Here is a 25,275-nt window from a genome sequence, read left to right on the forward strand (position 1 = left end):
TAAAAAGTGTAGACTTAAACATATAACAATTTGGCCATAAACAGTGGATGCATTGAATGGGCATCACTGTGATACAATGGATAGCACTTTTGCCTCACATCACTGTGGTCATTGGGTCAGTTACCACAAGGGCTCTATCTGTGTGGTGTTCTCATAATGGATCTGATTCAGGTTGGCTCTGTAAGCTGCAATGTTCTCCTGAGGCGCCAACTGTCCCAATACCCACCCTGCCGCCAACAATTCCCCTCGGTAACATGAAAATACATCCTCACACATGCCTCCATTGCAGGAGAAATCATTTGATGGACGCCAAAGATAGAATGATTTCTCCTGCCGTAGCAAATAGAGGTAATTGAAAACTGACTTTTATTAGCGTGTGCTTGGATGAAGACGGGGCGACCTGCCTTCACACCCATGGGAATGCCCAGCATTTTCATGGGGACAAACATAAAATGATGGGCGTTCCCATAGGCGGCCTCCATTCCTGCAGCTGTCCACCCCGCTCCCCCCATCCCCAGCAATGAACGGCCCAGCAAGTGTGTAAGTCGCTATGCCATTCGTTGCCAGGGTCTACACATGCGCATAACATGCTTTCGTGCTTTTGCATGAACAGACCCACAGACATTGGAACTGGATTGCATTTGCATCGTTCCAAATTAATCAGAATTACATTCATGTGCATTTTCCACTAAGTTCCTTATTCTGGTTGACTCACAAGGCTTGGAATTTCGCAGCCTTGCAAGTCCTCTAGACATCACCCCCCCGCCCCCCCCTCAGGCATGGCAATGAATGATTTACATAATCATCCATTTGCAGCCTTAGGTGTGGGAGAGAAATCATTCGATGTTCGGTAATGCCCATGAAATGCTGGGCTTTTCCATAGGCAACTTCTTTGGCCTGCCTCCCCACACCCCCTCCGCACCCCCTGCCCGGAGTTCTGTGTGCGAGCACTGTGGGCGCATAAAAACCTACGCGCATGCATGTCGTGAACAATCGGTAGTCCTTTACCTGATCTTGATGGCTGCATATGCTCCGGCATGGCTTCCAGGTTTCAGTGGTCATGTGACTGTCACTTCTGGCACAAACCTCTTTAGGAAGCAGCTGTTCTGGCAGGTATTTTAACCATTTATCTAACCCTATTCCCTTCCAATAACCATATCCCTTCAATTCCTGACAAACCCTAAACTCCCAAAATAACCTCCACCAAGTGACTAACCCTACCAGCATCACCTAACCTTAAATGTTGGCATTCTGAGATGCTCAACATTTTACATGGTAATATTTCAGATGTGAACACTGAGAACACCGGGACCAGATTCAGACCCAAGGTTCTATCCTCTTCTTACCTATGTAATTACAAATCTTAAGGATCTGGGCACAGTTAGCCAACTATGGTTCTAACACAAAGGGGGAAATTTACTAAAGGCAAATACGCCTAAAAAATTCATATTTGCATAGTAAAATACGAATTTTTTAGGCATATTCATATTTTTAGCATTTACTATGCCAAAAATACACATATTCGTATTCTCGGCACATTCATATTTGTATTTACAAATACGAATGTATACGCCATTGAGAAATATGAATAGGAATCACCATTCAAAAGAATGGTGATTCTTAATGTACTAAGCGGCCGTATTAAAATACGCCAGGAAAATAAACTTCAATTTCCTGGCGTATTTGGCTTTAGCCTGCATGGATCAGTCAGATCCGTGCAGGCTTCAGTGTGTAAAAAAAAAGAAAAATAAATAAATAAATAAAAAATGGCGTAGGGTCCCCCCTCGTGGCTGTAACCAGCACCAGGCTCAAAGAGCCCGGGCTGGTTTTAAAAATCAGGAAAGCAATGAAATAGGGCTCCACTGAATTTTTAAAACTAGCCCCAGGCTCCAGGGCTGGGCCTGGTTCCCAAAATACAGGGGACAATAGGGGTCCCCAGTATTTTAAGAACTAACACCAGGCCCAACCAGCCAGCAGGGTAATGCCACAGCCGGGGCTCGTTGGCTGTTGGCTTGAAGAAGCTAAAACTGCGAAACACGTGTCCTAACACCTGTAGCGCTAGAAAGTGGGCTGTGATTAGCAGTTGCAGGAAATGTATTCCTTGTAAATTTGTATATATTAGCAAACTTGTGCCAATTTTAACTTGTGCCATATTTATCAACCCATGAGTAACGTCAGATTGCATGTGTAGGACTAGCTAGTACAATCACTGGGCAATCTCACCTAACACCTCAAGGTGTCAGTATTGCACCAGTGACCTACGGAGCATATAAAAGCTCAGCAATAATACTTGTCCTCGCAACATTGTTACATGTGGCTTTCCTTGGCAAACAGCCAATTTTACATATGAATATGTGTGCAGATTTCGACCCAACCCTTGTCTCTTACTTTAAATATACAGAACTATTATCTTACTGGGTTAGACTGACACCATTTGGGGACTCAACCATATGTATGCAAAATAAATTGACTACATAATGTTGTCTGAGTTAGGCTTATTGCTGCTGTATATCTTTACTTTCTTAAATCAAGCATATGAAAACCCCCAATAGAAATCATGCATCTGCCCCTTATTGTGGTATAGTGGTTATCATCTACAGCTCAGCAGTCATGCTTTTATGTACAACCAAGCCCTATATAGGTGGCGTTAGCTGGTTTTGGTTGTGTTATTACAGTAATAAGACCATAAGCTACAATGGAGCAGGGACTGTGAATAAGTATTTTATGTACAGTGGTTGTATATCAAGAAGCAATAATTATTATTTGCCTTACTGCAACTAATTGATAAGTTTCTCAGTTTTTTCATAATGTTGATTATTAATGAGTAGAAAAATAACGCAATGAAAATAGAATTAGGTTTGACAGGTTTAATTAGAAATGCACAATGTTTTGTCATTATGTCCTGTCCTCTATGCGCAGACCAGTGAATTGCATACTGTCCTCATATTGGGGCAGGGCCTAATGACATAACAGCCTGGCCCTGCCCTCCAAAGTGGCCTGCAGTGTCTCCTCTCTGTCCTTTTTGTAACTGTAATCTGTAAATGTAATTAATCTTACCTTCCTATAGCTCCAATGCTGATTACCCTTCATCCCATGACAATCATAGAGAGTGACAGGACTGCTACGAGAGATTGCATCAAAGCAGAATTTTCTTGTGTGTAGCGGCTCCCCAGGACGTATATCCTCTCTCCATCCGAATGTAAATAGCTGTAGAACAACATGTAAGAATAAAGCAAAAAAAAGTAGTAACAGTTGCAAAAAGAGACAACACTAGAATATATATCATTGACTTTCATTCACTGTAAGCATTATTCTGGTGCAATAAATTCAGATGGATCTGACAGACCCATCTGAAAAAAAGAGGTCAAATCTAATGGTGCCAATACACTTATGCGATCGGATGCGGTCGCATGGTGTCTAAGGTGCCCTCTTCCAGCACCCGATGTCGCATGCCACCTGCAATGCCACATTGGGTGCTGAAAAAGGGCAGGTGGCAGAGTAGCGTAGCGCATTGAAGGAATGCTGGCAGGCGGTGGAGGTAGCAGCGGTGTCAGAATTTGAAACAGTTTAAAGCACAGCACAGCCGCTGACCCCCCGCCGCCAGCAGCGCTCCTTCACAGCGCTATGCTACACTGACAGATGCTGCCAGCCCTCTCCGGCCCCCTCTCCTCGAACCGAAGCCCGCCAAAAGTGCACGCTCTGTCCGCCGATTGCATTCCAGTGATCGCATGTGATTAAAAACCAAATGCGATCGCTCCTGATATTCGATAGATATTATGTGCAGTACATACTATCGGCATGAAATGCGACCGGCGGGGGATACAGTCACTAGGTCTATAAACAGTAGAATATATGATTATATATCAGGTCAGATGAATCAGCACTAACAAATAGCAAACCACTGTTCCTGTCTGGGGTGCCTAGGCTATCATCAGGGCCAGGGCCGGCGCTGGCCGCTCAGCAGCTCCTGCAAAGCTGGGAGGCGCCATGGTGAAAAGGCGCACTCTCCCTGCTCTGCTGCTAAAGCTGCCAGCCCGGCCCCTCGCCTTCACTGTCTGCCTGCATGCCGCCCACAGCGCTTGTCTGACAGCACCGGGCGGCAGTATGGAGAGTAGATGACTGAGAGATCATGGATGCTGCTCCCTGCGCCGGGTGCGCCCCGCTGTGTGTGCACACAAACCCTCCGAGTCCGACTCCTACAAAGTCCGCCTCCTCCTCCTGCCTCCTATGTATAACACCAAAGACAAGTGTGGTCACATGACGTGACTCACGGCGGTGCCTGGCTGTTTCCCCCCTGCACCAGTCTCCTAGTACAACCTGCGCAGTGCGACGCGCTCGCTCGGATATCATTTAATTTGTATTTTATTTATAATAAATGCTACTACTCTCTGACTGTGCTAGTTAGCTACTGGCTGCCGCAGCCTGTCAAATATTATGACAGGCAGCCAGCGGCACCAGCAGCTCCCCTCACTCACGACACAATGCCTGATGTCATCATGTCCACCCCCTACCCATTGCTCCCCAGGCTGTCAATCAAATGAACAGCACTGCAGAGCCTTCTGGGTCTATGTGTGGAGTGGCCAGTGTCAGCCATCTACACTCCGTCCCCTCTATCTCCTCCTTCTCTCTCCTCCTTTCCCCCTCAGTCACGAGAGGGGTGTAATGGCGTCCTGGCCCTGCCTACGCAGCTAGAAGAGGAGGGACTGGTCTGCACAAGATTTAAACAACAGTGAGTCTTTTATAATACATGTTATAACATTTTTAATAATTGCATATTTTTTTAAGATTAATTTAGACGGATAAATGATGTACTTAAATCATACTTGTCTACCTGAAAATGCTCTGCTCCTGGACTTTTCCTGGTAATGTATGATTGCCATCACCTGTGGTGACACCTTTCTTATCGATTACCATGCTCCCCACAGGTGATGGCAATCCTACATTACCAGGGAAGCCCAGGAACAGAGCATTTTCTCCCTCATGGAGAGGGTCAGGTAGGCAAGTATGACTTAAATAATGGGCTGGGTTATTCTAGTCCATTCGTTCCTCTGTGCATTCGTACGGAGGACCGTTGGTGCGCGCCTGCGCAGGCGCATATCTGCGCATGTGCAGACGTAGGGTTCGTGCACCCACAGCGAACTTTCAGTTCGCCGGGTGCACGCACCCATGATGGCATGCAATGGGCGGAGATTACCATATGGGAACTCACAGCATTCCATGGGCGTTCCGATGAGAATGCTGAGCGTTCTCATGGTATTGAGGCGGTGGCACGGGAGCAGGGGACTGGCAGCTGACATTACCGGATGTCAGCTGCCCGCCCATTTCCTGCCAGCGTGCACGCATATGTAAGTGACTTAAAAGTCACTTTTATATGTGTGTACCTTCCGCATCTTTCGATGGTTGCTGACAGGCTAAACATATGTGTCCTTAAAGGCTTATTGGCCTTAAACTAAAGGCTTAAACTTAAAGGCTTATTGTGGCAAACTTACAATTAGCGTGCAAGCAGGTGTATGCATACATGCAGCACCAGAGATCCTTCATAGGATCCCATGGTGCATACGCTCGCACAAACGGATGGCAGCTTGTTGCAATGGCAATGTGAAAGGGCGCAAAATGTATGGTTTGCAGGAGGGAGCCTGACACCCTAGCACCGGCCCTGATCAGGGCAATAGATGGTTTTTGATTTTTCTTCTGGGTTTAGCATTATCTCTTCCTTAGGATGCTTTCTGTATCTCTGTGATATTCTGCATGGTAAACTGGTTCTAATACACTCTGTGCTGAAGGATGATCACAGAATGTGTAATATTTCTTACTATCTTATAGCCATGATTTCTGGTAAAGTTCTTAATTTTTTGTTTTTAATGAAAGTATTGTTGAAATTATTACATACAATTCCCCAAACTCTATCTGAGTGTCACAGATCAGTGCTGCCAGTGAATGGCTGAAACAGTATATGGAATGAATTTGCTGACTAATATGCTGCAATACCTATTTTTTGTTGAATGCTTCTCTCTAGTGGAGATATTTTGAATTACATTTATGTCGGAATTATATTGAAAGTAATAACATTTCCTGAATTATTATTGAACAGCTCTTACCTTGTAGTCTGAGAATATTGTCAAATAGAAAATTAAGGGATTTTCCTGCTCTGAACTAACCATTATAACAATTGTTAAAGACTATTTATCCTATTTCTGATGTTTCACATTCTTGACATATAGGGGGAAATTTACATATAAAATAGGTATCCAAAAATATGTATTTGTATTTTCGGGATTTACTATTCTGAAAATACGTTCAGTCGTATTCGTATTTATGGCACATTCGTATTTGTATTTACAAATACGAATGTATACCCGATCGACAGAATATGAATAGGAATCACCATTTAAAAGAATGGTGATTACTCATTTACTAGGTGATTCATCGCGCCCTACGGGCGCTCTTCACACCGTCGTAAGGGGCTGCGCCCCCTTAATTTGTGAACGTTTGTATATGAGAAATATGGTTAGAATTGTATGAAAGTGGGGTGCCCAGAATCGCGGGGGTGTGTGTGTGTGCCGTGAATCGCGGGAGTGGGGGTTGCGGGGGGGGGGGGGGTGACGCGAATCGCCACAAGAAAAAATCAACACAGAAAGGTCAACACATGTAAATGTTGACATAAGTGTGGCACTTCATTGGTGTCCATGTCGACACATGAGAATGAATATGAAAACATTCAAAAAATGAAAAAAAAAACTTCAAAAACTCATGTCAACCTTTTTCATTGTCGTCCATAGCCATGTCAGTGTTTTCCATGTGCAATTTAATTCTGGAGCTGCCGCGAATCACGGGGGGTGCCGCGAATTGCGGGAGGGGGGGGTCGCGGGGTTGGGTGCCGCGAATCGCGGGAGGGCGGGGTTCACAGGGGTTCCGGTGGGGGGTTGCCGCGAATTGCGGGAGGTGGGGGGTCACGGGGGGTGCCGCGAATCGCGGGAGGGGGGTTTGCGGGGGGGGGGTGACGCCAATCGCCTCAAGAAAAACTCAACACAGAAAGGTCAACACATGTAAATGTTGACATAACTGTTTCACTTCATTGGTGTCCATGTTGACACATGACAATGAATATGAAAACATTCAAAAAATGAAATAAATCTTCAAAAACTCATGTCAACCTTTTTCATTGTCGACCATAGCCGTGCCAGTGTTTTGCATGTGCCATTTAATCCTGGGGCTGCCGCGAATCGCGGGAGAGCGGGGTTCATGGGGGTTCCGGTGGGGGGTTGCCGCGAATTGCGGGAGGGGGGGGGGGTCGCGGGGGGGTGCCGGGGTGCCGCGAATCGCCGGAGGGGGGGTTGCGGGGGGTGTGACGCGAAACGCCACAAGAAAAAAATCAACACAGAAAGGTCAACACATGTAAATGTTGACATAAGTGTGGCACTTCATTGGTGTCCATGTCGACACATGAGAATGAATATGAAAATATTCAAAAAATGACAAAAAAACTTTAAAAACTCATGTCAACCTTTTTCATTGTCGACCATAGCCATGTCAGTGTTTCCCATGTGCAATTTAATTCTGGAGCTGCCGCGAATCACGGGGGGGGTGCCGCGAATTGCGGGAGGGGGGGTCGCGGGGGTGGGTGCCGCGAATCGCGGGAGGGCGGGGTTCACAGGGGTTCCGGTGGGGGGTTGCCACGATTTGCGGGAGGTGGGGGGTCACGGGGGGTGCCGCGAATCGCGGGAGTGGGGGTTGCGGGGGGTGTGACGCGAATCGCCACAAGAAAAAATCAACACAGAAAGGTCAACACATGTAAATGTTGACATAAGTGTGCCACTTCATTGGTGTCCATGTCGACACATGACAATGAATATGAAAAAATTAAAAAAATTAAAAAATAAATCTTCAAAAACTCATGTCAACCTTTTTCATTGTCGACCATAGCCATGTCAGTGTTTTGCATGTGCCATTTAATCCTGGGGCTGCTGCGAATTGCGGGGGGGGGGGTGTGTGTGTGTGCCGCGAATCGCGGGAGGGGGGTCGCAGGGGGGGTGCCGCCAATCGTGCAAGGGGGGGTCGCGGGGGGGTCCTTTTTGCCGCGAATCGCGGGAGGGAGGTCGCGGGGGGGGGTGTTTTTTCCGCGAATCGGAGGGGGGGTCAGGGGGGAGGGTTTACAGCGATTCGCAGGGGGGGGGGGTCGCGGGGTGGTGGTTATGCCGCGAATTGCGGGAGGGGTCGTGGGGGGGTTCTTTTTGCAGCGAATCGCGGGAGGGGGGGTCGCGGGGGTGTTTTTGCTGCGAATCGCGGTAGGGGGGGTCGCGGAGGAGCGGGTATGGCACTGTCTGTGGGCTCACTGGGCTGGTTCTCTGTCACATATCTCCCAACATGACCCTCTCCAGGAGGGACACAATGCTCTGTTTCTAGACTTCCCCTTAATGTATGATTGCCATCACCTGTTTTAAACAGGTTAATTTCTCAGAAAGGTGTTCAGCACAGATGAAGGCAATCACACATTAAGAGGAAAGTCCAGGAACAGAGCGTTATAGACACAGACACCCACTTTGAGTGACAGATGTAGCCAAATATATAGGAGACTAACGGACGCTAATTGCCGGCCAAATACGCCTGGAAAATACACTTCATTTTCCAGGCATATTTGGCTTCAGCCTGCATGGATCAGTCAGATCTAGGGTTGCCACCTCTCCAGGATTTCCTGGATTCTCCCTAAATTGGTGGCAACCCTCCAGGACGTTTTTGCAGTCTCCCGGATTCTGGGATTCTCCTGGAATCCGGGTAATTTTGAAAGCCTCCACAGCCTCCCAACTGAGTGTGCACACTTTTAGCAGCATAGGGAGGGTGGTTCCAGCGGAGCGTGAGCTCGGGGTGCAAGGGTCACAGGCAGGGCGGTACTGAGCTGCAGCAGCGCTCCCGCCCGAGGAGAGCAGAAAGTGAAACTAAAGCAGCTGTTAAGTGCCAGCAGGGAACAGGTGAGCTTACATTACACCCGCCCGCCCTGCCCCCCTGCCCATCCTGCCCATCATCCCCCCCCGTGGAGACCGCCCGTTGAACTGATCGGCGGGTGCTGCCGGCAAACCCCCGTGCTGGTCAGCAGCTCTCTGCTGGAACATGTGAGCTTACACCTGCCCGGCCCGCCCGTGGAACCCGTCCGTTGATGCTATCGGCGGGTGTTGCCCGCAACCCCCCACCCCCACTCTTGCTGGTCAGCCAGTGATTGCTGGCTATCTGCGGGTGAGCTTAAGCTTACACCCAACTGCCCGACGTGATGAGAAGTGCCAACTCCAGCAGCCTCTGAAGAAAGCCAGGGGGGTGGAAGTCCCACTCCCTGGCTATGTTGAGGTGAGAGGGGTGGGGGTGGGGAGAGAAGTGTGTCCCGCGACTGGGGGGGGGTGGTTTTGTCGATGGGCAGGCGGGTGGTGAAGATTTTCCTAGGGTGCTGGGACAGTTCGCACCGGCTCTGGTCACAGGACATGCACAGTGCATCTCCAGCACCTGTGAGTTGCTGCCCACCCCACAACTCCCTCTACCTCCAGAAATATTTAAACTGGGCCGCGGGAGAGGAGAGGACAGAGGAGCACTGTGCAGCCAACAGCTTAGGATGCTGCAGCAACGCTTCCTCCCAAACTGAGCCACAGAGGAGAGATGAGCCCACTGCTAATGTGTCTTATGCTGTGTACACACGGGGGCGATGGGGGCTGAAATCGCTGGAAATATAGTCGCTGGCGACCATATTGCCAGTGATTGGGAGTGTGCTCCAGCGATAAATCGCCGGGTGCGCGCTCCCGTTTTCAGCCCCATTCTAATCGCTGGTCGCAGGAGCTTGCCCCTGCGACCAGCTAATTACCTCTGCGGCACCGCCAGCAGAGGTTCCTTTTCATCAGCGACCATCTCTGGTCGCTGATGAAAAGGAGACACTGGGCAATATATTGCTCAGCAATATATTGCTAGCAATATATCTCCCCCCGTGTGTACGGGGCTTTAGTCCCAGGGCAGAGCCGTCTGTGCTGTCAGCTGCGGAAATGGTGAGGCCAGTGTGAAGGGGGGATTTGTGTGTGTGGATGGTCAGTGTTTGGGGCAGATATGTTAGAGAAGTGAGGGGGTAGGGGAGGTTGCTGTGAAGTTGTTGTCACTGGTGTCAGGGTGAGAGGAAGATGTATGAGGTATCTCTGTGTAGGAGTTGTCAGTAGGGGAAATGTGTTATTGAATGTAACAATAGGGACTTCAATACATGTCTGTATTAGAAGCCATGCCCACTTTTCTGAAGAGGTCATGCCCGTTTTACAAAGCCACACCAACTTTTCCGCACATGAAGGTGTGTGTGAGGGGGGGTATCTCCAGGAATTGAAGATATCTGAGGTGGCAACCCTAGTCAGATCTGTGCAGGATCCCCCCCACAGCCGTAACCACCAGGATGAAAGAGCCGGGACTGTTTTTTAAAAAATCAGAAAACCAATGAAAGAAGGGTTCCCTGTATTTTTTAAAACCAGCCCCAGGCCCCAGGGCCATGCCTGGTTCACAAAAAAACGGGGGACAACATGAATAGGGGTCCCCTGTATTTTAAGAACTAATCCCATGCCCAACCAGTCAGCAGGGCAATGCCACAGCCGGGGGGAGACTTTTTATACAAGTCCCCCTGGCCAAAGCATTCAACCCTCTGACCGGTCAGCCTGGCCAGGGGTTTTGGGGGAGTGGGGACCCCTCCAATAAAGACTTACCTGGCCAGGCTGGAGCCTGGTGCTGTCCCTGGTGGCCCCAGAGTGGTGGCCACCGGGCTGATGAAGTGTAAAAAAATTGAAGAAACCATTGGGTTTTGTTGTGGAACTAAGAGTCCCAGCAAGTCTGGAATGCATACTGGGACTTGGAGAACCACAAGTCCCAGCATGCGGCCCATTACTGGGCTTGCTGGGACTCTTAGTTGCACAACAAAATCAATAGTTAAATAAAAGCACACTGACACAATAAAAATAAAACTTTAATACACACAGAGCCGAGCCCATACATACTCATACTTACCTATCTTGAGCTCATAGGTAGCCCAAAAATAAAATAAAAAACCGACTCCCGGACCATAGCTACAGTGACAAGAGCTCAATGTTTACATTCAGCGCTTATCACTCCGAATGCCGCTATTGGTCGCTAGGCTGCCAATCAGGAGCCGGGTTTCCGAAACCTGGCTCCTGATTGGCCACCTAACCAGGTTTCTGAAACCCGACTCCTGATTGGCTGCCTAGCTGCCAATAGCGGCATTCGGAGTCACAAGCGCTGAATGTAAACATTCAGTGCTTGTCATTGTAGCGATGGTCCGGTGTCGTTTTTTTATTTTGCCAAGTTCAGTGGACTACTGCAGGAAAGAAAAGGATGTAATCTTTGCCGGAGGGGACTGGATAACACGACTGATTAGTAAATTATCCTCCGGAGTAGGAATGAAAATACGACTACACCAGTCGTATTCATTCGTATTCATTCGTATTAAGAATCCGAATACGATTTTTCGTATTCGGATTCTTAGTAAATTTCCCCCACAGTATATTGCTTTGAATATTGCTTTGATTTTGCAATCAGCTATATGGTGTATTCAGAAGTCATGTTGCGCAGCCCATCTGCTACCCCACAACCGCACTACTGCTGTCTGCTCCGCTCCATGTTGCACCACCTGCCCATGTAAGTATATGTACAAGGTGGCCGTATTGGGGGCAGGGGCTTGTTTTTGGTATTAGAGAGTCCAATTTGAAAAACTATAAAGCATAATTTTACCAAGGAGAGTAAACTTTTTTCAAGAGTCCACAGGCTGATATGTGAATGTAGCCAATATATCTATTACTTTAAACCAGTATAGAAGAAAGGAAGTCTTAACCACCCTGATTATCACCTATGGATGTCCTAATGAATTACTGTACTAATCGGGGGTCATTTAAAAAGGAGTTACTGTACCTATGCAAATGTGTGCTTTGTTCCATTTCTCCAGGCCTGGTAACTGTATATGAGGTTGGGTACAGTAGGTCCCAATCTTTCACATACTCAGTTCTAACAAAAGTTCCTTCACTCACATTCACAGCATTTGAAGTACACTCTATTAGGATTTTTCCCTTTCTCTCTGCGTGTTGCTGCTATCTATCGCCCACCTGGGCTTTCCCAAATCTCTATTTCTGGAAGATTTCTTATCATCTGACATCTCCACCATCATCCTGGGTGACTTCATTATTGCTATTGACAGTCCACAACTTCTGCAGGCTTCCAAACTCCTCTCTCTAATCTCTTCTCTCGGCCTTTCCCAGTGGTCCAACTCCACTACTCATGAGGAAGGCCACTGCCTTGACCTTGTTTTCACCAGACTGTGCTCCATCTCTGATTTTACTAACACTCCCTTCCCTTTCTCTGATCACAATCTCATTACTCTCTCGCTCTCCTCCATTACCCCAAGCTCACTGACACTGAAATCATGCAAGCCTACTCTAACCCGCAGAAATACTAATGCTATTAATTTTCCACAACTTTCCACCTCCCTGCAACAACAGCTCTCACTTATTTCTACATTTACCTCTCCTGACTCTGCTGTTTCCCAACTGTACCAGACTGTTGAAACAGCCCTTGATGAAGTAGCTCCAGCTTCGAATTACACCCCAAGTATGCTTAGATGCCAACCCTGGCACTCCAAAACAACAAGACAACTACAAAATCAGTCACGTTAATTAGAACGCCAGTTGCGTAAATCTCATAATATGACTGATTTCTGCACATATAAGACGAGCTACCACTCCTACAACAATGCTTTGGACACTGACAAACAAACATACTACTAATCTCTCATGTCTTCTCATGCCACCAACCCTAAGCGACTTTTTAACACATTTCAGTCTCTTCTTTATCCTCCCCCTCCTCCACCACTGGCTACCATCAGTGCACAAGAACTTGCCTCCTACTTTAAGGACAAGATTGACCTCCTAGTTGAAATGGTATGCTCTTCCTCAACCTCTAACCCACTTTTTTCCCCTGCTGAACCCTCTGGCACTTTCTCTTCATTTGAGCCCACAAATGAAAAGGAAGTATTCACACTCTTATCCTCCTACTACCTCTTCTATTGATCCTATACCTGCACATGTAATTAAAACTCTATCTCCTGTGCTTATTCCAACCTTAACTAATACCTGCAATCTCTCTCTTGCTACTGGTACTTTTCCTTCTCTTTTCAAACATGCAGTGATTACTCCCATTCTGAAAAAACACAATTCTGACCCTAACTCTCTCTCTCTAACTACCATCCTATTTCTCAGCTCCCATGCCTCTCCAAGCTACTCAAGAGACTTGTCTACTCTTGCCTCACACACTTTCTTAACTCTCATTCCCTATTAGACCCACTTCAGTCAGGCCTTTCCTCCCAACACTCCACTGAGACAGCACTGTCTAAAGTGGTGAATGATCTGGGAAGTCTAAAGGCCATTACTCGCTATTTATTCTTCTAGATCTTTCTTCTGCATTTGACACTGTGGATCACACTCTTCTCTTACAAACACTACACGCCCTAGGTCTAAATGATACAGCCCTTTCCTGGTTCTCATCTTACCTATCTGATCGCTCTTTCGGTGTTCGCTTCTCTGACTCTACTTCCTCTTCACTACCTCTGTCGGTTGAAGTTCTGCAAGACTCAGTCTTAGGTCCTCTGCTTTTCTCAATCTATATTTCCTCTCTTGGCAAACTAATCAGCTCTTTCGGATTTCAGTTTCACTTATATGTGGATGATACTCAAATCTATCTATCAACCTCAGAGTTCTCACCAGTGGTTTTGGGCCGAGTCTCTCAATGTCTCTCTGCCATCTCCTCTTGGATGTCTTCTCGCCAACTCAAACTCAATATTTCCACCAACCAAGAACAGTTACCATCCTGATATCTCCATAACGGTTGACAACTCAACAATCTACCCTATTCCACAAGCTCATTGCCTAGGGGTCATCCTTGACTCTGAACTGTCTTTTCTTTCCCACATTCAATCTGTCTCCAAATCATGTTACATGCATCTAAAATACATATCCAAAATATGACCGTATCTCACACAAGACACTACTAAATCTCTTATCCATGCACTCTTTATATCCCACATTGATTACTGCAATAGTCTCCTAACTGGTCTTCCCAAGACTCTTGCCACTGCAATCCATATTAAATACTGCTGCTAGGCTGATCTTCCTTGCAAGATGCTCATCATCTACTGATCCGCTCTCCATTGGTTGCCTGTATCTTACCATATTCCATAATCAATATAAAACACTTCTACTGGCATATAAAGCTATAAAGCTCTTGACCATGCTGCACTATCTCGACCAATATGCTATGCACAAGATCTGCGTCTCTCTTCTGCACGGATCACTAGCTTCCATTCACTTTTACAGGACTTTCATCGGGCTGCTTCCATCGTATGGAATGACCTTCCACACACAATAAGCCTCTAACTTTCAAGCAAATGCAAACTTTTAGCGTATGGAAATCGCGTGCGATATTTGCATGCAATTTGCATACGATGCGATCTGCTAGGAAGTGCCGCCGTGAAACTAAACATGTACCAGCTTTTCTTCTGGACTTGCAACTTGGTGGGACTGCTATGCTATTACTGGTGCCTGTCCTTGTGTTTCCCTTCTATATCCCTATAGATCAGTGGTTCCCAACCCTGGTCCTCAAGTACCCCCAACAGTGCACATTTTCCAGGTCTCCACACAGAATCACAGGCAAAATAATTAGCTCCACCTGTGGATCTGTTAAAATGTGACTGAATAATGAGTGCACCTGCTGGGGGACCTGAAAAACGTGCAATGTTGGGGGTACTTGAGGACCAGGGTTGGGAACCACTGCTATAGATTGTAAGCTTGCAGCAGGGCCCTCCTACCTCCAAGTCTGTCTGTTGTTAGCCAGTTTGTTTTATCACTGTCTACTATTGTAAAGCACAACCTAATCTGCTGCACTATATAAGAAACTGTAAATAAATAAATAAATAAATAATTAATTTCAATTTGGCTCTAATTATTATGCCGTAAGGATTTATCCCCTAGTCTGTTAGTGGCAACAAGGTCTTGTGTGGGCTATGCTCTCTTTTATTAAAAAAAGGACATTTGAAAATATGGGATCTAGATTTTGAGAAGTTACATGCAGCTCTGGTCACATACAAGTGTATAATCAGGGGTTAAAGTTAGGGGGAACGGGGTGGCAATGAGTTCCACAACCTCTAATGGTGAGGTGGAACATTTTAACCTTGTATTGGCCCAGCACAGTATTTCTCACAGAAAAGCATTCTAGTTTGCAGGGGGATGCCAAAAACCCTACCAATGGCCCTGTGTCTGCTTAGTTAGGGAAAGGTGGGGAGGGGGGGGGGGGGGTAATTAGGTTGCATATAGAAATTAGTTCCCCCACCTCTGCATGACCACTTTAAGCCTTGTGTATAATTATAATTTTAAACTTCCCCTGACATTTTCAGAGCAGTGAGTGAGTTCTATGTGATAAATGCCTCCTTGTACAGTGAGACAGATATGCAATGCTATCTTTGAAATCACCTGGTCCTTCTTTATATAGCAAAACTCTATTTTGGTTTTATTTTTTACACTATGGGGGTTATTCTAGTTCACTCGCAAAGGCACAATCAGTCTCTTATGGACAAAACCATGTACACTGCAGGTGGGGCTGATGTAACATGTGTAGAGAGAGTTACATTTGAGTGGGGTTTGTAATTTAAACTGATAAGAGAGTGATTGTGCCTTTGCGAGTGAACTAGAATAACCCCTATATGTCAATAAGCAAATTTTCTATTTCCCTTTCATCATTCTGCACTTCACAGAAAACACCTTGTCCATTATCACCCCCATCACAGACATAATAACAAAGAGTTTAAGGCTAAATGTGGGATAGCACCAAGAGAAATAATAAGTACATTGGGAACTGAGTAGTTCTTGTTCCTCGTAGCGGGTGACGCTCATTCAAAACCACTCCATAATTTTGCACGTACTTTGGTGAACAAATGGATGTCTGTATTCAAACTTTTATTAATATGAAGATTTATATACACAGTACAGTATCTTAACCCCTTAAGGACGCGGCCTATTTGGGCCCAAAGGACGCAGCCCTATTTTTCAAATCAGACATGTGTCAATTTATGTGGGAATAACTTTCTAATGCTTTTACTTATCCAACTGATTTTGAGATTGTTTTCTCGTGACACATTGTACTTTAAGTTTGTGGTAAATTTTGGTCGATACAGTCTGTGTTTTTTTGTGAAAAATACCAAAATTTGGAAAAAAAATTTAAAATTTTGCAATTTGCAAAATGTTAAATTTTCTGCTTGTGAGACAAATAATCATACCACTCAAAATAGTTAATAACTAACAAAGACCATATGTCTACTTTATGTTGCCATCATTATTTCAACCTCCTTTTAATTTTTTTGGACACTAGGCGGCTTAAAATATAAAAAGCAAATTCTCAAATTTTCAAGAAAATTTCAAACACTGATTTTGTTAGGGACCAGTTCAGTTCTGATGTGACTTTGAGGGACTTGTATGTGAGACACCCCCATAAATGATGCCATTTCAAAAACTGCACCCCTCACAGTATTCAAAACAGCATTTTGGAAGTTTGTTAACCCTTTAGGTGTTTCACAGGAATTAAAACAAAGTGTAGGTTAAATTTCAAAATTTCATTTTTTTAGCAGATTTTCAATTTTAATACATTTTTCTAAGGAACACAGTAGATTTTACTAGAGAAATGTGACTAAAAATTGATTCCCCCAATTCTTTTGTTTTCATAAATATCCTATATGTGGCCCTAGTGTGCACGTTGACCAAACCACAGGCTTCATAATAGAAGGAGCACCTACTTGATTTTGGAGCCTCCTTTTTATGAGATTATTTTTTAGGCACCATGTAGGTTTCTAGGCACCATAAGATGCTAAAAGTTAGGAACCTCCCCCACAAGTGACCCCATTTTACAAACTACACCCCTCAGGGAATTTATCTAGGGGTATAGTGTACATTTCAAACCCCCAGGGGTTTCACCAATTTTGGTACAACTGGGCTGTGAAAATGCAAAATTACATTTTTTTACACAAAAATGCAGTTCTGGCTCAAAATTTTTCATTTTCACAAGGAATGAAGGAGACAAAGCACCCCAAAATCTGTGCCGCAATTTCTCCCGAGTACGGCAATGCCTCATATGTGACCAAAAAATACCATTTGGGTGCATGGCAGGACTCAGAAGGGAAGGAGTGATATTTGGATTTTGCAGAACAGATTCTGGTGGAATGAATGGTGGGTGCTATGTCGCATTAGCAAGACCCCCGAAGCACCAATACAGTGGAACCCCCCCACAAGTGACCCCATTTTGCAAACTACACCCCTCGGGGAATTCATCTATGGGTATAGTGAGTACTTTGACCCCACTGGTGTTTTGTCAGATTGTTAGGCATCGATACGTGAAAATGAAAAATTTCATTTTTTCCATTAATTTGTAGATTCACCCCATAATTTTATACTTCCACAAAGGGCAATAGTAGAAAAAGCACCCCAAAATTTGTTACACAATTTCTCCTGAGTATGGCAATACCCCATATATGGTTGTAAAACACTATTTGGGCAGACAGCAGGCTTCAGAAGGGAAGGTGCACCATTTGGCGTTTTTGGCGCAGATTTTGCTGTAATGGTTTTCATGCGCCATGTTGCATTTTCAGAACCCCTGTTGTATCAGAGCAGTCAAAAACCCCAACAAGTGATACCATTTTGTAAACTACACCCCTCAAGGAACTCATCTATGGGTATAGTGAGTACTTTGACCCCACTGGTGTTTTGTCAGATTGTTAGGCATCGATACGTGAAAATGAAAAATGTCATTTTTTCAATTAATTTGTAGATTCACCCCATAATTTTATACTTCCACAAAAGGCAATAGTAGAAAAAGCACCCCAAAATTTGTTACACAATTTCTCCTGAGTATGGCAATACCCCATATATGGTTGTAAAACGCTATTTGGGCAGACAGCAGGCTTCAGAAGGGAAGGTGCACCATTTGGCGTTTTTGGCGCAGATTTTGCTGGAATGGTTTTCATGCGCCATGTTGCATTTGCAGAACCCCTGTTGTATCAGAGCAGTCAAAAACCCCAACAAGTGCTACCATTTTGTAAACTACACCCCTCAAGGAACTCATCTATGGGTATAGTGAGTACTTTGACCCCACTGGTGTTTTGTCAAATTGTTAGGCATCGATACGTGAAAATGAAAAATGTCATTTTTTCCATTAATTTGTAGATTCACCCCATAATTTTATACTTCCACAAAGGGCAATAGTAGAAAAAGCACCCCAAAATTTGTTACACAATTTCTCCTGAGTATGGCAATACCCCATATATGGTTGTAAAACGCTATTTGGGCAGACAGCAGGCTTCAGAAGGGAAGGAGTGCCATTTTATCACAGAGTTCGCTGGAATGGTTTTCGGGCGCCATCTTGCATTTGCAGAGCCCATATTGTACCTGTGCAGTGGAAATCCCAAGCAAGTGATACCTTTTTGTTACTAGCCCCCCTCATGGAACTCACTTACGGCCGTAGTGAGCATTTTGACCCCACTGGTGTTTTGTCAAATTGTTATGGGCTGTGAAAATAAAAAAAAACTAATTTATTCCATTAATATGTAGCTTTAGATCAAAATGTGCCATTTTCACAAGGGTTAATAGGAGAAATTGTGTAACATATTATGGGGTGCTTTTTCTCCTGAGTATGGCAATAGCATATATGTGTTTGTAAATTTCTGTTTGGACACATGGCAAGACTCAGAAGGGAAGGTAATGGCATGCGGCTCTTTGTACAAGCTGTGTGGAGTACATCTAAATAAATTTTAAAACATTAAAATTCAAGGGAAGTGTGATATATCTTAAAACAATCTTTGATACACAAGCCGGGTTGTGTGGGGCAGGTTTCACATTGGTAAGTTGTGTCCTTTCTTATCCCCTTTTTGTAGCATACTCTACATCGTTTCTGGGACCTTCCTTTCTTTCCAGTGTGGGGGACTTCACTCGGAAAATGTTGCCCTGGTACAATTCGCGAGGCCTCGCTTCCAGAAGTACTAGGGCCCCCCTGTTCCTGGTTGCCAAAAATAAGGGCCTTTATTACTGCCTCTTGGTACTCCAGGAATGTCCCCCTTTGGCCTGCACATCGATGTAGTACAAATGCGTTGTACAGTGCCATTTGTACTATGTGTACAGCTAATTTTTTATACCAGAACCTTGTTTTTCTCATGGCACTGTAAGGCTTCAGCACTTGATCTGACAGGTCGACCCCCCCCATGTACCTATTATAATCCACAATGCAGTTGGGTTTTGGGGTTTCGGTACTTGTGCCCCGCACTGGGACAGGGGTGCTGCTATGGCCATGCACTGTTGTCAAGATAAGGACATCTCTCTTGTCCCTATACTTGACACACAGTACATTGTCGCTGCATAATGCCCTGCTCTCGCCCCTTCTAAGTGTTTGCCCAAGCAGCGACCTAGGGAGGCTTCTATTATTTTTATGTGCAGTGCCGCATGCCACAGTACTTCTGGAAGCGAGGCTTTTGAATAGTGGGACGCTGGTATAGAAATTATCCAGGTACAGGTGGTATCCCTGGTCCAGCAGTGGGTGCACCAAATCCCACACTATCTTCCCACTAATTCCGAGTAAGGGGGGGCATTGTGGGGGGTCTATTTTTGTGTCTCTACTTTCATATATCCTAAATTTGTGTGTGTACCCTGATGTACTCTCACACAGCTTGTACATCTTCACGCCATACCTTGCCCTCTTACTTGGCAGGTACTGGCGGAATTGGAGCCTCCCTTTGAAATGTACCAGGGACTCATCTATTGAAATGTGCTTCTCGGGGATGTATGCCTGGGCAAACTTGGTACTAAAATGGTCTATTAGGGGTCTAAGTTTATATAACCGGTCATAATTGGGGTCATCCCGGGGTGGGCACTGTGCATTATCCCTATAATGGAGAAACCTAAGGATCGCTTCGAAGCGGGTCCTTGACATAGCCACACGGAACATTGGTGTATTGTATAAGATGTCTGTGCTCCAGTAGGACCTAATCGTGGGCTTCTTCACTAGCCCCATGCACAGTACAAGGCCTCAAAATATAACCATTTCATTTTTATGTACAGGGGTCCACTTGCGGGGCTGGGCATAATTAGAGGTGGGGTTTTGCTCAATAAATTGTTGGGCATAAACAATAGTCTGGGTGACCATTAGATCAACTAAATCATCACTAAAAATTTTTTTTAAAAAGTCCAGCTCTCTGAACCCTGCTGAATTGAATTGTATTCCTGGATTCCCTGTGAACTCAGGGACCTGGGGTACGTAGTTTTCAGGGGTTGTCCATGTGGGGTCAGAGGACTCGTCTACTGCAGTTGGAGTCCTGCGTTGCCTCCTTGGGGGTTCATCAGAGTCACTAGATGATGAAGAGGATGACAAACGGAAATTTGTCTCATCCTCGCTAGCAGACTCAGTTTTAGAGGCCAGAAACTCGTATGCCTCCTCGGCAGTATATGTTCGGCGGGCCATAGTTTTATTGGTGGATGTATTTATGAGGTGCTTCAACACGTGTGGGGTTTTGTAGCACTGACAATTTTCCAGAAAAATTAAGCCACGTAAAGAAAAATTATGGTGTGCGAACGCACTGAAAAATTATAGTGTGCAAATGCACTTAAAAATTATAGTGTGCAAATGCACTTAACAATTATAGTGTGCAAATGCACTTAACAATTATGGTGTGCAAATGCACTTAAAAATTATAGTGTGCAAATGCACTTAAAAATTATAGTGTGCAAATGCACTTAACAATTATAGTGTGCAAATGCACTTAACAATTATAGTGTGCAAATGCACTTAAAAATTATAGTGTGCAAATGCACTTAAAAATTATAGTGTGCAAATGCACTTAACAATTATAGTGTGCAAATGCACTTAACAATTATAGTGTGCAAATGCACTTAAAAATTATAGTGTGCAAATGCACTTAAAAATTATAGTGTGCAAATGCACTTAACAATTATAGTGTGCAAATGCACTTAAAAATTATGGGGTACAAATGCACAGAAAAATTATGGTGCACGGATAAGGTACAGAAATATAGTATGCGGATCACGCACAGAAATATAGTGTACGGATCACCTACAGAAAAATTATAGTGTACGGATAAAGTACAGAAAAATTATACAGATCACAACACACAAAATTAGGTGGTGATCACAGCACAGATGACCACAGGGAGGGTGATCACAGCACAGATGACCACAGGGAGGGTGATCACAGCACAGATGACCACAGGGAGGGTGATCACAGCACAGATGACCACAGGGAGGGTGATCACAGCACAGATGACCACAGGGAGGGTGATCACAGCACAGATGACCACAGGGAGGGTGATCACAGCACAGATGACCACAGGGAGGGTGATCACAGCACAGATGACCACAGGGAGGGTGATCACAGCACAGATGACCACAGGGAGGGTGATCACAGCACAGATGACCACAGGGAGGGTGATCACAGCACAGATGACCACAGGGAGGGTGATCACAGCACAGATTACCACAGGGAGGGTGATCACAGCACAGATGACCACAGGGAGGGTGATCACAGCACAGATGACCACAGATGACCACAGGGAGGGTGATCACAGCACAGATGACCACAGGGAGGGTGATCCCAGCACAGGGTGGGTGATCAAATGTGTATAGGTAGGCAGGGGTAATGTGGTGATCGGCGCAATTTTAGTTTTTTTACACTAAATACAGCTCTGTCACAGCTCTGACACAGCTCTCTCCAAGGCTCTAACACGAGTGAGACGGTTAGAGCCCGGGAAGAGAAGCCAAAACTTCCTGTATCAATTAAAAGGCTGTGATTGGTTTAGTCAGGACTGACTGACCAATCACAGCGATCGGTGGGGCGGGACCACTCTGATTGGTCCGCCGGGGCACTGCAGTGATCGGCTGCTGTCGATGACAGCAGCCATCGTTACTATGTCACCTTGTCACTTGACAAGGTGACATGACACGGCGGGGACGTACCGGTACGGCAAGTTGCGCGAACTACCTCGCTGCAGTGACGTACCGGTACGTCTCAGGGCGGGAAGGGGTTAAGGTAAATGGTATGTGCAGAACTTGTAAATACCTGCTCATGTGACCAGGTCCTCTCAGAGCCATCTTTCACACAAGTGTCTAATCTCAGTTCTGTCCCTGTTGCTCCATGTTTGCTATCAATGCAAAGGTTGGAAGCTACATTTCGTATCTGCAAAAAAAGAAAAAAATATATATATGTTTCAATATAACAACATAAGTACAATACACATAATGATTAAACATACATACAGTACTCATATATGTCTATCCGTATTATTGGGTTTTGCTAGGCACATCATCCCACTTGCCAACTCTACCTATATCGATTAAGTGCTTCCTGTATCCCCCTGACCGTACTTTTGAAGAATCTGTCAATCCTCGTGAGGTCAGGGATGCTGGGCACAACACACTGATGATGTCATCACTATCCGCCCACATTGGAGGAAACACTTGCGAGAAAAGCGACAACAATGGATGTAGTATAACCCAGTGGTAGCCATCTCCAGTCCTCGAGAGCTGCCAACAGTTCACATTTTCCAGACAACCTAGCTGCTGCACAGCTGCACTCATTACTCACTGACACATTCTTAAAGATCTACAGGTGGCGCCAATTACTTCACTTGTGATTCTGTGAGGAGATCTGGAAAACATTAACCGTTGGTAGCTCTCGAGGACTGGAGTTGGCTACCCCAGGTATAACCTGTCAACAGCCCATAGCAGACCTGTGATGCTGCTGTGTTCTGCTGACTATTTCTCCCCATATGCATCATTTCTAGCCCCTGCCCAAGTACTCAACCCATACCAACCCCCCTCCTTCCCCAGCAGCCCAATCCAAACAACCCTAATCCTCCCGGGCATGTCTAAAGCTATATTAGGGATATATACTATATCCTGATGGTCACAATATCGGCAGTCAGAAAAATAAATCAGCATCCCAATATGAAGAATCTCAACAGGGCTGTCTTAGTAAGCTAACCCTTTCCCTCTACCCCCCTTACCCTAACAATAACCCTCCCTTCCAGCAGCCTATCCCTAATTCCCCCTCCCCACAAACTGACCCTAACCCTTCCCGCTAGTACCTATCCCTGTATTCCACCACATAAACCTACCCCCACGCCCCACAGCCTAACCCTATGTCCCCTTCTAAATGTCTAAACCTAACCCCCCACCCTGTAGCCTATGCCTAACCCTAGCCACAGGCTAGCCTGCTCTGTAAACTCACTGTTCTGGATAGCAGCTGTCAGCATTCCAGCGTGGGCATTGGTATTCTGACAACAATCTGAATGTCACCATCAATATATTGAACGTCGGCATCCTGGCCATTGTGATAATGACCACAGCCCATGGGCCATTTGTGAAGGTTCTTTCTATGAATTAAGGGACTGATTCAAAAATGCTTGCTCGGCAGCATACACTCGGTGCCTAGCGAGAGGCTCTGAATCAGGCCCCTACATTTAAAAAAAGTCATACATGCCCTCGCATGTAGCCGAAGGGGACAGAATTAATTTGATGGTCGCCGACTGAGCTGACTTTTATTTCAGCCACTGGCTATATCTGTGGGTCGAAAACCATCTATTGCATTTTTTATGTCTATTAACTTGTGGCAGTCACAAATGGAAAAACAAAATAATGTTATGTGCTGAGCAGATTACTGAGCAGTTGTTTTGCATGAATATATTTATTTTCAAATGACTAACTTTATGGGGATAATTCAGATTGGATCACTAATTGGAGAATTTGCAGATCGAGTGATTATCAAACTGCAACTAAATATACAAAATCTTTGCAATCGCAATCCAGTTGCAGTTCGACTGACAAGAAGTTGTTGATTAGAGGAGGAAAGGTGGTCTTTTTGAGAAACTGTAGGCATGCCCATGCAATTTTGGGGTGGGTCTCTGACATCAGCGCTGACCACTTCCAGTCTGTACCAGTTGCAGATTCACAGATTTAACGCCCTCACATGCTAGGAAATTCACCTGCAATTTAGGTTGTTTTCCTACGATTGCAGTGATCAATTGCTGGAACAGAATAAATTACAGGTGACAGCAGGTTCAGCGTGATGGTCCCATGTGCATCACAGTTGCACCGGCTGCACAAGAAATCTCTTGGATTGCTTCTGAGCCGCGCAGGCTTGGCTCGGAATGTATGTGCATTGCAAGGTCCCGGACACCTCAAGGGGGGAGTGGGGGGGCGTCGACCTCTCAGAGGGGAGAAGTTGGCAGGTGGACAATAAGCAGTAGCAGATGTGACTTTTGTTCCAACCACTACTGCCAAATGATGTAGGGTGGCTAATCCCCGGAAGGTCGGGATCCTTAAAATCATCAGAATTTGAATCCTGGGACTGGAGCTACCAAACCTGGGATTTTGGGATTGTTATTTTTTCTGCTAAATGCTGAGCAGCGATAGGCTGTCTGATAGTGTCTAGGTTGACAGTCAATAGGTTGACAATAAAAGGTTGACATGCACAAAATTGACACTGTAAAAACAAGCAAAAAGACGACACGGTTAAGTCAATGTATGTCTATGTACTGTATGTCTAAGCACAAAAAATGTACCGTGTACCCTCGTACAGGTCACCACATATCAGGTCCTGTGCTCAACCCACTTTACCATCCCTAACCATAGTCCATATGGAAGGTAAAGTCTGAAAAAGTTAAAAGAAATCATGAATAAACGAATTTCGACCTTTTACTTATTTTGACTTTTGTCTATGTCGACAATGTGCATGTTGGCCATAAAGTGTTGACCTACAGTACTGACTGTTGACTAGACATTGTGGACCTATCATCCAGACTCCTCTGTAAGTGGGCGGTCAAGGGAGGGTTTATGTGGATGCAGACGAATTGCCCACTTTTCCAGTGGGGAGGGGGCGGTCGTTTTATGGAGGGTAGGCAAGCAAGACAAAGGAGCAACATTGGACTTCAAAGCAACCCTATGGTTACTCAGAGGACGGTATTCAATGAGCCTGATTCGCCAGGTTTTTATGGCGAATTTGTGCTGTTTGGCGAATTTCTGTCAAAAACGGTGAATCACCCTATTCAATGACCAAATGGCGAATACATTTGAAGGTTTTTTTCGCCATGATTCACCGAGTAGCAATCGCTATCTTTTTATGGTGAAGTGGAATGTGAACTTTTAAAATAAAGTGTTTTGTTTTTTA

General features: G+C 45.3%; 1 protein-coding gene across 1 annotated transcript in view; it reads right to left on the reverse strand.

The window, feature by feature from the left end:
• The window catches only part of GALNTL6 (polypeptide N-acetylgalactosaminyltransferase like 6), a 1,179,186-nt gene that overhangs the window by 16,496 nt on the left and 1,137,415 nt on the right, over positions 1-25,275 (reverse strand). Inside the window, exons 10-11 of the mRNA XM_083170927.1 lie at positions 22,168-22,284; positions 3,058-3,207 (exon numbers count right to left, since the gene is read on the reverse strand). Coding sequence (XP_083027053.1) covers positions 3,058-3,207; positions 22,168-22,284 — 267 coding nt within the window. The remainder of the gene's footprint in view (positions 1-3,057; positions 3,208-22,167; positions 22,285-25,275) is intronic.

The sequence above is a fragment of the Crinia signifera genome, chromosome 1 (genome assembly GCF_055691185.1).
Source record: "Crinia signifera chromosome 1, ASM5569118v1, whole genome shotgun sequence".
In the NCBI taxonomy this organism is placed as follows: domain Eukaryota; kingdom Metazoa; phylum Chordata; class Amphibia; order Anura; family Myobatrachidae; genus Crinia; species Crinia signifera.